The following is a 14077-nucleotide window of genomic DNA, read 5'->3' on the forward strand; positions in this document are numbered from 1 at the left end:
CTCCTTGCTGGATGAAGTGACTATCTGCACTTCTGGAGAATTGAAAAGTAGTTTTCAAACCTGGCAAAGTATATTTTAAACTTTTTATATGCTAATATTCTTGCAAAGAGAGTAGTTTAACATAAACCTGCATGTATAAGATGAGTCATTACAAATTCTTCAATCTTCTCGGGTGTATGCCAAAGATTTGTGATTTTGTTGTAGTATAACTCAAGACCTTAGTTCATGCAGGATAAGTGGTAGATAGTTTTTATTTTTTTCTGAAGTCCTACATAGGTAGAAGTTACAGCATTTGATATGGGCGAGTGTATGCCTAGTCACCAACTCGAGGGAATCTCAAAGATAATTATATTCTACATTTAGATTTAACATAAGTGTACCAGGGAATACACTTAATTTTATCCAGCATCCTATTATCATGACACTGCTTTTTGTAGAACAGGACTTCTAAACTGAACCATAGTTTTACCCAAAATAGATTAGCAACTGTAACTTCATTTCCTTGTGCTTCCTTTCTTTGGGTGGTGTGTTCTCTGGGTAAGGCAAACCATGTTTTTAACAGATGTATTTAACACCACTGTAGTGCATATCCCCACATCTCATAGTCCTAAGCTCCATAGCTCTTGTGCCATCTGGTAGTTGCCTCCAGATCTATGGTTGGATTTATTTGCTGCTACTTTTGTGAAGGGAAGCGCGTAATTCTAAGAATGGTCTTACTCTTAATTAGTCTTGGGGCCTCCGGAGCAACCGACCTACCAGCACAAGGAGAGAGCCTGCCTGATCATTGTTCAGCAATCTCCAACCTAAATCCTAATCTTCCCTCTCCCTAACCTTGGTCTTGCTACATCAGTTACCAATTCTTTCTTCTTTTACTAATTTAAAACCGTTGGATTCCTTTGTAAAGAGATCTTGAGGGGGTTAATCAGCACGTCAGTTAACTTATTAGGTGAAGAAGTGGTCCACGTTTGTAGCCACAAATGTGAAGTTCTTCTATTTGGATGTTTAAATGCTTCCATTTACAAAATTGGGAAAGTAAATACATTTCATTGAAAAACATGGATGCCAACAGTAGGATGAGATGCTCTGCAAAATGTCTACTTTACACATTTTGCCAATAAATGATTCGGCTTGTAGGTATTTGTTTGAGACCATGACTATATGAAAAGGCCTTTTTTCAGTAGTTTAAAGCAAAATCGTGGAATCCCCTGCAGGATGGGATGTGGTGGCAGAGACTCCCATATCCCATTGATATCCATAGGCTTTAGACTAAATGGGGACCCTCCCCGAGTCAGATGGCAGGGATCTGTTTTATGCCCCATATATATATTAAGTAGCAACTGTCTTGTGGCAATATGCTCTAGTATGTTTGAAAATACATTTCATGTGCCAGTTTGGAGTGAAGTTTATGAATCTGTCAAAGGCACTGTATGTGGGAGTGTTATTCTATGTACACAGTAATCTATGAATAATTATTGCTTATGGACTCTTATTTGTGAGGTGTCTTTTACTTTTTTATTTTTAGGTCCAAAAAGCACATTGTTAAAGCAATTCGCACCATGAGGACCAAATTGTACTTGGGTAACATTGCCCTTGTCGTAGTTTCCTCAGGTTTAAAGCTCACAAGTGAGGGTTACATGCCATCCACATTCATTGCATCACACAACATTGATCAATTCACTGAGTTCAAGATGAGTCCAGGAATGTAAGCCGGAGCAGAGGAAAACTCTGGGTCGGCAATATCTGGTTCCCTCTTGGGCGCTCGGTCCCTTGGCTGTGTTTGGACAAAGATCGTTAAGTGAAATGTTACATGACCAAAAAGTGTAGAGGGCACCCTCGAAGCGAAGCTGCCTCGATGCACCCTGTTAGAGCGAGGATGCCTGCAAGGTAGGAGGCAAAGGGTTGAGGTGAAAGTGAGAACCGCGTGAGATTGCTCTTGTTTGAGGGGCTGGTGGGCTACTGTCCCAGTAAGTTCATATATATCTCTGCCACCCCCCCCCCTTGTTTCCTGGTATACCCTTGTGCTGTGGGATGAATTGCAGGGGCATGAGCTTAGGACTCGGGTGTATTTTTCCTGTTACGGAAGACTTGTCTTGTCAAGGACCTTGGTTTGAGGATGGATTTGGGAAATCAGAACTGACTGAGATTGCCCTGTAAAGGGTCTCTATGAAACTAGGAGGTCTCTGTAAAACTAGGAGTGCATCCTGGGTGAATCTGCGACACTTGGCATCTGCCTGCAAGCTATGCTGTTGTATCCTAGGTGAAGGGGCCATGTATGTATGTATGCATGCATGCAAGATTAGCAAGATAAGACTATCACCACCAAGAGATTTCGGTATGAGGATTCCTGGGAAGGAGGAACCCTTGTGGAAGGTGCAACTGTGATGAATCTCTCTTGCCGAGGTTCGGATGGATCATTGCTCCTGAGCAAGTCCTGGTTAGTAAGCGCCCCCTATTTACCAACTAGGATGAAACCTCTCATTGAAATGTGGTTGCCTAAGTAAACTCTCAGCTGCAGAGATCTGCGCGAGTCCTCCAGCACATTTATCAGAGTCCAAAAGGGGTCAACTTACTTTTTTAAATAATTTTAGCTTCCATAAGCTTCCCTCTCGTCTTTCAAACAAAGATGGCCGCCTGGTAGGAGCTCTAGTCCGGAGCTCCCAGTGCTGGGGATCCCCTATTGGGAATTATCCCTGATAACACCCATCTTTGGCGAAGAAAAAGAGTAACTGGAAAACGAGTAACTGGTCTCACTCAAAAGTAACTGGAACATCGATGAAATTTGCGTACCTGGAGCACTGGCGGCTGGGACCCCGCAACCCTCACCGGAACATCGGAGGAATCCCGCTGTGGACACTGCGGTCGCTGAGGAGGCTGGTAGCGGCTAGTGAGCAGGAGGCTGTGGGCATCAGAGAAGCGCTGTTCGTCGGGGCCCCGACACTGCCGTGACTGGCTGCCTGTCGATCACCGGTCACGTCTGACACCGCCCGCAAGGCATCGGATCCTCTCCGGTCTCCCCTGGCGGCGGGCTGGAGCCTGCCGGGACTGCCTGCCGGTGCTGTGGACACTGCCGTGCAGCCCGTTGAAGTAACGTTGCAGTTGGGGGGCCTCGACACTGCCGTGCACCTTTGGGTCACCTGGAGCCTGCAGAACGGAGGTACTACGGGAAGTGCCGACGGTGGAGGCGGCAAACACTGCTAAGGCCACGGAGGACTGAATCCCTCCGCCGGAGCGCCAACCCCCGGTCTACGCGACCCGCGCCTGGAGACAACAGAACGGAGCTCAAGAGCCAAAACAAAAAAGTCAATGGAACACCGGATGGCGGCACTGTAATAGTGCTTTTGGTTCGGGGCATTGGCGCGCTGTTGGATCGGTGCCCTGAGGCGGGCAGGAATCGGAGGGGCGTCGACGGACGACATGAGCTTGTCCAGTTTGCGCCGAGTACTGGAGGCGATCTGAGGAGTGGCGCTGCCGCCCAGGGAGCTGCCGGAGAGGAGCCCTGAGGCAGGCGGGATCAGTGTAGACAACGGTCGGCAGGAGCTTGCCCTAGCCGCGCCGGGAGCTGGAGGTGACGCCGCTCAGGGGGGGGGGGGATGCCTGAATGAGCTCTGAGGCGGTCGGAAAAGCACAGGAGAATTGCAGGATGGGGGAAAACAGTCATCGGGAAACACACTACAACACCCATTGAGGCGATAGGGAATGCAGCCCTGATGCTCTGACCATACACGAGCATTATCCAGCAACCTGCCAGAAGTCGATGCACACGGCAGCTGTATACTCGTGTGATTAAGTGTCTGCCTTTATTGCAGTATTATACCTCTACTTGTATTTTGTACACTCTTTTTGTAACCTGCACACATCTCACTTTTCCTCACTGGTAATGTACCGAGCGCTACCTCAAATTTGTCTGGCGGCTCACCAGCATCAATATTGCTTCATGCAGCTTTTTGGTGACACTGGTATTTTGTTTCAGTATATCATTATTATTCTTTTTATTTGGGTACTGTACAACTCTGTAAGCTGCATCTATCTCACTTTTACTCTGGATATGCACCGTTTGATACCACCTATATTTTTGTACATGGTGTAAGCTGTACCGTCTGCTACCTCATATCTTTGTTCATTTGTGTTCATTGTGTAAGCTGCACCCATTTTCACTGTTTATTTTTGGTTTGCACAGATTGCTACCTCTATTTTGATTAATTTTTGTTACTCACTAGTGTCACTTGTGTACCACGTAACTTACTGTCTGCATTGTTCTTTGCACATGTGTATCACTATCGTCTACCCACCTTTACCGCCACACCCACCTATACCGCCATCCCAGCATGGAGCCCATCGGCAAGCACACATATAAAATCAACTACCCATCCACGCTCACCAAAAAAGCCGCTAAATGCTTTAAACACAACTTCCTGAGGTCCCACCCTGAAACCCCCTTTGTTGACACCTACTTCTCACCGGCCAATGGATCCCTGAACATCGATATCATCTTCCACACCACTCGCAGAGCTCAATGGAGAAAAACGTTCCTCACCTTACTCACTGTCTCCACCACCAGGAAATCCGCTCATGGCTTAACTCTCTCCATCACACCATCCCAACTCTTCCTAGGCAGAACCACCATTACTATCTACAATAACGGGATTGTCCTAATTCAATCCACAGACAGGAACCTGGAACTACTAGACAACCTGTTCCCCACTTTCAAAGAGAACCTCTCCAACCATCGGACTTCCACTCACATCCCCTCCAGTAATATCACCCCTGACTTCACAGCCCCCACCCACAACCCTGCTAACCTAGATCAGCACCAGAACGACATGCACCTCACCTCTTCCCCCGTCACACCAGTCACTCACCCACCTGCTGTAACCACCCCACACTCCTCCATCACAGACACAAATCTCTCCCCCCTCATACACCTGCCGCCCCCATACCTCCATCCCTGGGACCCCCACTCATAACACTCCCACTCCTCACCCCCCTGACATCACAGACCCCACCCACAACCCCTCTAACCTAGTTCAGCACCAGAACGACACACAACGACAAATCCCACCCTTTCCCTCCCTTTCCCCCCCTGACATCACAGACCCCACCCACAACCCCTCTAACCTAGTTCAGCACCAGAACGACACACATAGCGACAAATCCCACCCCTTGTCCCCCCCCTCTCTCAGCCCCCACTCCCACACGCTAACTAACCATGCAGAGCACACCACATCGACTACTATAACTTCCCCTCCCCACGACAGGACCATCTCCAACCCCATCTCCCCCCCCCCCCACTCTCAGCCCTCACTTCCCTTCAGGCTCCCCCATCACCACCATCATACACTCCACTTCCACCCCGCTCTCTCCGCCTGCCACAAATTCCCTCCTCTACGCCACCAACCTCCTCCGTACTTCATCCACTCCCATCGCCCTCCGTACTTCATCCACTCCCATCGCCCCCTTACCCTCGCTCATCCCTAACACCAACCCGTACGACGACACCACGGAGCCCTGCATGAACACCAACCCTACCCCTCCACCCGCACGATAAGTCCTAGGTCAGCCACTCACCCATGACCTCCACCCCCAGCACTAACACTTATCTCACGCTGGATAAGATCATGTCCTCCCTTCTACAACTCAAAGAAGAAATTCACACCATCAAAGAGCTACTCACCACACCCCCTAGACTCACCTCACTCACCACCACCTCCCCTCTCAACTTGCTCTCCTCCCGTCCTGACGACGCTCCTAAGCTACGTCCCTCACACAGGACCGTGATCCATGCCCACAATCGCAACAACCGCACCCGCCGCTCTCACTGGACCGCGATCCCTGCCCACAATCGCAACAACCGCCCCCGTCACACATGCAACCCTCTTTCGGATCTCGACACTCTCTCCCTCCTCTGCTCCTACGACCCAGCTCCCCTAAACCACACAACCGCCTCACACCTCCCCATTCCCATGATACACTCAAATCCCCGTAGACCCTCCACTCTAAACAACAGAATCTCCGTCCCGAATAACCTTAGGGGAGGAAGAGGGTACTAGAGAGAGGGGGACTTTTCTGTCACACTCCGTCTCAAATGCACTCTCCTAAACTGCAGATCGGCTTCTAGACACTCCTCCGCCATCGCTGATCTCATCCTAACATTGGACTTTGACCTAATCATCCTGACTGAAACCTGGCTAACTGAATCTTCTACACCTATAATGGACATTCTGGTTCCCCCCAACTACCACATCATTAGGCTTGACAGGTCTGGCAAGATAGGTGGCGGAATCGCATGCATATACAGGAACAGCCTTTCTGTTCTGAAAGTCTCCGCGCCTTCCCTACCCTCCAACTTCCTACGAATACATCTGCCTCGATATCATCAGTGATGGCAAACCGATATGTTCTCTTCATGGCATTTACCACCCACCCAGAGACAACCTCATCTTCGCCCAGCAAATCATGGACATGATTTCAACCAACGCCGGACGACAGCTCACCGAAATATACCTTGGTGACTTCAACCTCCATTGGAACGATCTCAATGACGCGGTGGTAAATAGTCTTAAAAGCTATAAACGCCTTGGACCTCACTCAATTATGCAACCGCCCCACCCACGAGAAAGGTTCTATCCTCGACCTTATCGCCAAAGAGGACGCTATTCAACTTGAGTCTATCCAACCCTGTGACTGGTCAGACCATCATATTGTCACATTCCACATCAATGAAAAAGTCAAACTCAACTCTGTTCAATCCTCCAGACCTAAAGTCTGGAAAAGAGACCTGAAAAAACTCAACCCATACTCCATACCCCCGAACAGCCGCGACCTCCTACTCCCGCCTACGGGCGCTACAGATGTCAAATCCCTGACTGACCACTATCTCAACGCCATGACCTCAATAATTAATGAGGCTGCTCCCATGCAGCTAAAAAGAGTCTCCACTAAAATCTCCTATCCATGGTATGACTGGAGTCTCAATGAAGATAGACGAGCCATGCGAATGGCAGAGCGCACCTGGAGGGCAGCTCCCTCTGCGCTGCACTTGAAAACCCTGAAGAAAAAGAAACGCCTACTTCAGGAAAATAAAGCGCTCAAAAGCAAATTTCTTCAGCCTCCAGCTCGACCAAGCAAAAAACCGCCCAAGAAAACGGTTTGAGTTAATCAGAACACAAGCCAAGGAACAACCCCAACCTCTCAGTACCTTGTACGAAGCACCCTCCTGTGAAGACTTCGCCGCTTTCTTTACCCAAAAAACTGACAACATAAAAAATGATCTCCGCACTGACGCACGACTCCACACAACTGCATAACACCCACCGAACCTAAAAACAATGCAACATGGTCATCCTTTGAAACCTACTCCGAAGAAGAAATAGGCAAACTGCTCAGCACCTTGAAACCTTCCAATCACCTCACAGATCCCCTCCCTGCTAACGCTGTCAAAGATTTCACCCCACTGCTCCTTCCACTCTGGACTAAAATTATCAACAGCTCGCTCCAAGAAGGAACCATCCCTGACTCCCTCAAAGTTGGACAAGTCACACCTTTGCTAAAGAAACCTACTGCCGACCCATCCGACCTAAACAACTACCGTCCCATTACCAATATTCCCACTCTCGCCAAACTATTGGAAAAATGCGCACAACTACAACTGACTAAACACATTGATCTGTTTGATCTCCTCAACCCTCATCAATCAGGCTTCCGAGCAGGACACAGTACTGAAACTGCTATGACTCACATAATTGACGACGCCCTTCAAATCCTAGATCAAGGTGATACCTGCCTCCTCATCCTTCTTGATCTCTCTTCAGCATTCGACACTGTTAAACATGAGAAGTTACTCTATCTTTTGAACACAAGAATGGGTCTTTCTGGGACTGTTCTCAAGTGGTTCACCTCCTTTTTACACAACAGGTCGCAGAAATTCAAAAGTGACAACCTGATGTCCTCTCCAATACCTGTTTCGTTAGGCGTCCCCCAAGGATCCTCCCTATCACCAACTTTGTTCAACCTAGTTATGGAACCTCTCACCACCTTGCTACAAGCATCCAATGTACTTTTTCACATGTACGCAGATGACGCCCAACTATATCTCAAATTACAATCCCCCAATGACATCTTACTCCTGAACTCAACGATCAGAAGCACCCAATCCTGGCTTGCTGATAATCATCTCAAACTCAATGCTCTGAAAACAGAATTCCTGCTGATCTCACCTCCCGCGAAGATCTCTACCACTCAAACCTGGCTTAAACAGTTAACTGCACTCCATGTTCAACCCACCATAGTGGATTCAGCGAAATCCCTAGGCATAAATCTCGACTCCAATCAAACATGCAGCATCATATCAGCAAGGCTACTAAGGGAGCGAACTTCCAAATCAATACCCTGAGGAAACTTAAACCCTTCCTACCAGCCAAAGACTTCCAAACTGCAGTACAAGCACTAGTAATCCCGCGAATTGAATACGGCAGCACCGCCCTCTGCCGTCTCCCGTTAACCACTACTGCACCCCTAAGAGCTTCTCTAAACGCTGCAGCGAGACTCATCACTGGATCAAAAAAACACTCGCATATCTCCCCTGACTTGAAATCACTGGACTGGCTGCCTTTTGAAGCCAGAATACATCTGAAAATCGCCTGCATGACACACAAGGCTCTACACTTGAGCTCTCCCGGATACCTCACTCAGAAGCTGTCAATCTCTGGCGGCTCTAGAAACACTAGAGGCACAAACAATCTTCTGCTAAAACCTCAGATTCCGAAAGGAAAAAACTTATAAACGCTCTTTCTCTGGAATGGCACCCAGGTTCTGGAACTCACTCCCTCCTGAAACCAGGCTCATCTCCTCCATCACACTTTTTAAGAGAGAAGTAAAAGCTATTCTTATGGCCAAATACACTTGACCTATTAGCGTGGATCTGTAAAGACTCTACATCGATCTGTATTATTCTGCTCGAACTCTGACTATTTTTCACCTGTATTATTGACGTTAATGACTATCTATGCACACATTTATCTGTAATATTTACATTATTGATGGACCTGTACTACTTTGTTCTCTCACGTACCTACCACTTATTACGTTTAATTTCACTCTCTTGTTGGTATTCCCGGCTGTGTAAAGCGCTCTGATATCTGCAAAGATCTTGTTCGCGCTATATAAAACTTTCAATTTAAATAAAATAAATACTGTGGTCTGGGTCTTCCTTGTCCATCTTGGCGTCCCACCTCAGAGCTTTGACCTAAAGTGCTGTACAAATAAGCCCACAAACATACCATGTTTTTGAGTTGGATAATACACACTGTGCAGTAGAACTTCAATAATGTAACCTCTTAGCAGGTCCATCGGAAGCTACCATATGCTCCATCTGCCGAAGACTCGAGGTGGTGCTGGTCCTCTCGCTGGCAGGCTTCTGAAAATAAATCTTGCTAGATGAGCATGTCTGAGGTGAATCAGGCTTGGCAATGGCCATTCCCAGATCCAACACTAGGCCTTCCATCCTTTCTGAAGCACTGGAATGTTTGGAGAACCAGGCAACTGTGGGACCTTGGCGCTCCTCCCCTCTTGGTTACTGTGATGGTACTATGCTATAGGTGAACAGGCCATGGTTGCTTACTGTCGTTTAACCTTGCTTCTCATTTTCTTCCTACACCTTCCTCTTTAGGGTGCCGGTACAGACGAGGGATGCCTGATCGAGATTATGGCTTCTCGCTCACCTGAGGAAATCAATCGCATCAACGTGGCTTACAAACACAGTATGTACTGCTGCAGGGATACATCTTAATCCCTAATAATAAAGGCTTCTGGGGCCGTTTCATGATGCTGTTTTCTGCAATGCTTCTTCTTTTGGTGTCTTGAGCGCACAGATGAAATTGCAATCGGTCACGGCCGGCATGACTCGTGTGTGTTCGCACATTGGGGGAGGTTTAATTTAAAAAATAGATATAGAACTTGCCTTAGCCGTTCCGGTCCCGCATCTTCTCTGCTCCTGGCAGCCTCAGGAAGCAGGCAGCCTCCCTCCCCTCCCCTCCCCTAAGCCAATCACAACACTGCAACGGCAGCGTTGTGATTGGTGGGAATGGTGCCCAACCAGGCTCCTCTGGGAGGGCATTTTCTCCATGTAGGCTGCATGCAGCCTACATGGAGAAAATGGCAAAGTGCGCATGACTGGTTTGGTCGGCCCCAGAGGGCAGACCAAATAGTCCGGGTCCGCAACATTGGGCTAGCCACTCCTCCCCTGCCCTGTTGCAGGACTGCCCACCTGCCCGCCCCAAACTAACCCTTCTGCTTTCTCGCAGTGTGAGTAGCAGTAACCTAAAATGGTATTCATACAATTTTATGTTACTGCTTCTCGCACTGCAAGAAAGCAGTGGGGCGACGCTCCTCTGCCCTAACGAAGGAGCCGCCCCTGCTTGAAATACCAAAATATTTTAAATGTAAAGTATATTTTCTGACAGCTGATCTCAGAAACACAAAGCAGCCATTACTGCCCTTTGTTTCCGCACCCTACTGCCAGCGACAATGCATTAACTCGGAGCTATTTCCAGTTAATGTATTTTCTCAAGATGCCAATAAAAGCACACAGACCCCTTCTGCACTGGCACAGCACAGCAAACTGCATCATGATGTGGCCTCTGAAAGTATCCCTGCTAGATTCACTAAGATCTTAGAGTTAATCATGTGAAAGAAATTCAATCTAAGCTACATTAATGCAGACAAACGCAGGCCAGTGCTTAAATGTGGTCTTTAAACCGATTTATTAAGGGTGGGTATCTCATGATAAAGACGGGTTTCTTATCATGTGCACAAATGTATTGCTCCATAAACCCTACTGATCACTGGCTTAACAGATGTCTTGTTTCACACTCATTCTTTCTTTGTTGAGCAAATGACCAGTCTGGTCACCATCGTACCTATTCATCTCCAACATGTGGTTTGTTGCTTAAAGACTGTAACGCACACTGGAGTAGGTTTATTTCTGTCAAAATGGTAGTCCTCATGCTAACTTCGTCACAGCTACACTGCCTTGCTGAGGTACTACACCTCTTCCCCTTCAGCTCACCACATGCAATCCTGCACCACTCACCCTGTCTGTTTTGTTTGTGCAATCTCAAGCTCAGGGCCGGACAGGCCTTTTATTCCACTGGTCATTTCCCCAGTGGGTTGGAGCCCATGACAGCCAGTTTTGGAAGCCCAGGGCTGCTCCTGGAGCCTCCGTCACTTTCCTTCGCTTCCCAAAGTTAATTGAGTCCTGCATTCAGAGGCTTCAGAAGAAAGAGAGGAAGGTAGAGAACGCTAACACAGGAGGTAGAGAGTTAGTCGAGAGACAGAGAATGTATGGAAAGGGGGAGAGAGAGAGAACATGATGAATTGAAGGAAGCAGGGCTGGTTTGAGCAGTGGCGTAGCGAGGTCAGGTGGTACCCGGTGCAGAAAATTTCTGATCACCCCCGGCTTGACAAAATGGCAAAAATGTGTTTAAACCCCATATTTTTGCCAATTTGTCACCCTCCACCCCCCCCCCCCCCTCTATGTGACACCAGGGACGGACGGGACCCACAGCACCCCCTTTCTACGCCAATGGGTTTGAGCATTTTTGCCAGGGTGTTTTTTTTGTTGTCCGTTCCTGCTTATGCTGTTTGATGTTGGAAGTTAATATATGTGCAGGACAGGCCATTATGCCACTCTAGTTCTACCCATAGGCTGCAGGCTAGGGGATTGCTTCAGGCCAGGATAGATGCCATGCACCCAGGACCACATCTAACTCGTGGCCTCCTGCAGCGTGGGGCTGGTTTGCACATTTTCATTCTGGCTGGTTTTAGTTTCCTGCCTGGTCTTTGTGAATGGTTTAAGCACTACACCTTTCATTCTTTCATTCTGCTCTTCTACTAGTAGTTTTCTGTTTCACATTATAAATGCATGATCTAAATGGCAGGGGTGAAACCGAATTGCTAAGCTGCTTCCATCAAAATGAGGCAGCTCGAGATCAGTATCTCTCTTACTCTCTTGGTGCTAGTGGCCAGCCTTGGGTGCGCTGCTGCGTTTATTATTGCACCCCGTTCGAAGATCACATATAGACACCAATGCATTCATACTTGTTACAATTCTCTTTGCAGAATACGGAAAGAGTCTGGAGGATGATATTTGCTCCGACACATCCGGCATGTTCCAGAGGGTCCTGGTGTCCTTGTCAGCAGTAAGTTCATCCACGTGTCCTATGGCTGTTACTTTGTAGATGTAGGGCGGGGAGGTGGGTATTCTGCTTCCTTGCCTTAAAAAAAAAAGTGCTGCTGTAAACCTTAATTTGTTTGAAATGATTAGCTTCATACATTTGTGGGGGGTTTCTTTTGACAGCTGTCAGAATTTGCAGGTTTTTTCTATATTTTGTTTCTCTGCTTGCTTCTTTACGCAGTTAAATGCCGGCCAGTTCATGTCAGTGTGGATGGTACCCAATGGGGTGACCAGATTTCCTGGCTCTCTGGACAGACTAATTTCCGTGGGCGTGCCCTGTGAAAATAAGGGTCACTACTCTTGGTACTGTAATTTTATTTCTGGAAGGATAAAACGCCACCGAGGAGCCCAGGATAGGTCCAGATTTTTGTTGATCTTTCGTCTGCTGGGTTATAGAGTTATCGGTGTGTGAGGTCTCGGGGACCCACCCATTGTATCCAGAGGATCCAGGAGGAGAGGGCACCTCACTGTCACTTCTACACAGCAGGTTCGAGGCATGTGGGCTGCTAAATTCATATCTAGTGCATAGATCGCTGCCTAGTGTTGGGTCCGGATGATTGCACATTGTTGTCCTGGAAGAGTCTTCAAAGTATCACGAGATAGGTGGCTCCTCCCCTGGACTACAGTGCGCATGGGCATCGACTCCATCCCCAGATTGTTTTTTTCCGCCATTGGGTTCGGATGTGGTTCTCGACGTCTCCGTGTCGGAACAGATAGCCTTTGTTCTTAAGGCCAAAAGGCCTTTGTTACCAGCGTCGGTATTGTTTGCGCACGGTCTCGAGCGTCGTCCGACTCTCGGAGCCGGTACTCAACGGAGTCAAGTTACTCTTCAGACATCGAGGCCCTCTCGTCGCGGGAAGACCCGACAACATTACCATGGAGCGGAGCCCATTTAAATACTGCCCCATCTGTGGATCCAAATATCCACACATCGATGTGCATCCGGTCTGTAACAAATGCCTGTCACCGGACCACAACGAAGACAACTGTATGGCCTGCTCTCAATTCATGTCAAAGACGCTCCAGCATCGGCGTGCGGCGCGCCTCGAGGCCCAGCGAGCGGCACCGGCACCCGACGACATATTCGACGACCCCGCGGTGGAAGGCAGTAGCCATCATCTCCAAATTTCGCCTCAGACGACGGAGGTCCAGTCCGATGCCGAGGAACACGTCGAAGGGCACGGCCAGGACACTGAATACGTCGAGGAGGTAGGGGACAACGAAGAAGTTTATGGGGCCGCGGAAGATAGCTCGGAGGAAGAGCTATGCCCCGAAGTCTATATGGTTCAGGCTCAGGTCACGGGATCGCCACTCGGCCTTACCCACGACCCCGCACCGCTATCCCCGGCCCCGCCTTCTCGCCCGGCCACAGACACTCAAGCGGAGCCGCCATTAACCGTATCGAAACCGAAACCTTCGGTCTCTACGGCACCTAAGATGGCCGACGTCCAGCCGAAATCGAAACCGGAACACACGGCTTCGACAAGACAAAATGGCCGACGTCCAGGCAAAATCGAAAACGAAACTACCAGACGCGACAACACCAAAAACGGACGACGTCCGGCAAACTATTTCGAAATCGGCTCCGTCCACCTCCGGCCCACAGAAGTCGAAGAAGGCTGTCGAGACGGCAGCGCCGCACAAGGTGCACAAGGACTCGTCCTCCAAGAAGGCCGTCCATCAAGAGTCGGACTCTGTTGCTCCGGCACGGTCGTCGAAGTCGGTGCACACGCCTTCAGACGCTCCTACGGCGCAGCCGACTAAACGCCCAGTCGAACAAAAGTCGACTACAAGCCACGAACCGAAGGCCGCACGCACTTCGCATTGCCACAAAGATGTCGACTCTGC

At 48.7% G+C, this 14077-nt stretch overlaps 1 protein-coding gene across 3 annotated transcripts in view; it reads left to right on the plus strand.

Moving 5' to 3' along the window:
- ANXA4 (annexin A4) overlaps positions 1-14077 on the plus strand; it is a 145988-nt gene that overhangs the window by 81034 nt on the left and 50877 nt on the right. For all 3 annotated transcript variants that reach the window (XR_013602492.1, XM_078666686.1, XM_078666687.1), the window contains exons 6-7: positions 9665-9755; positions 12115-12194. Coding sequence is in view for 2 of the 3 variants with exons in the window: in XM_078666686.1 (XP_078522812.1) it covers positions 9665-9755; positions 12115-12194 (171 nt within the window). In the remaining variant the exon portion in view is untranslated. The remainder of the gene's footprint in view (positions 1-9664; positions 9756-12114; positions 12195-14077) is intronic.

Source organism: Lissotriton helveticus, chromosome 11, assembly GCF_964261635.1.
Source record: "Lissotriton helveticus chromosome 11, aLisHel1.1, whole genome shotgun sequence".
Taxonomy (NCBI): domain Eukaryota; kingdom Metazoa; phylum Chordata; class Amphibia; order Caudata; family Salamandridae; genus Lissotriton; species Lissotriton helveticus.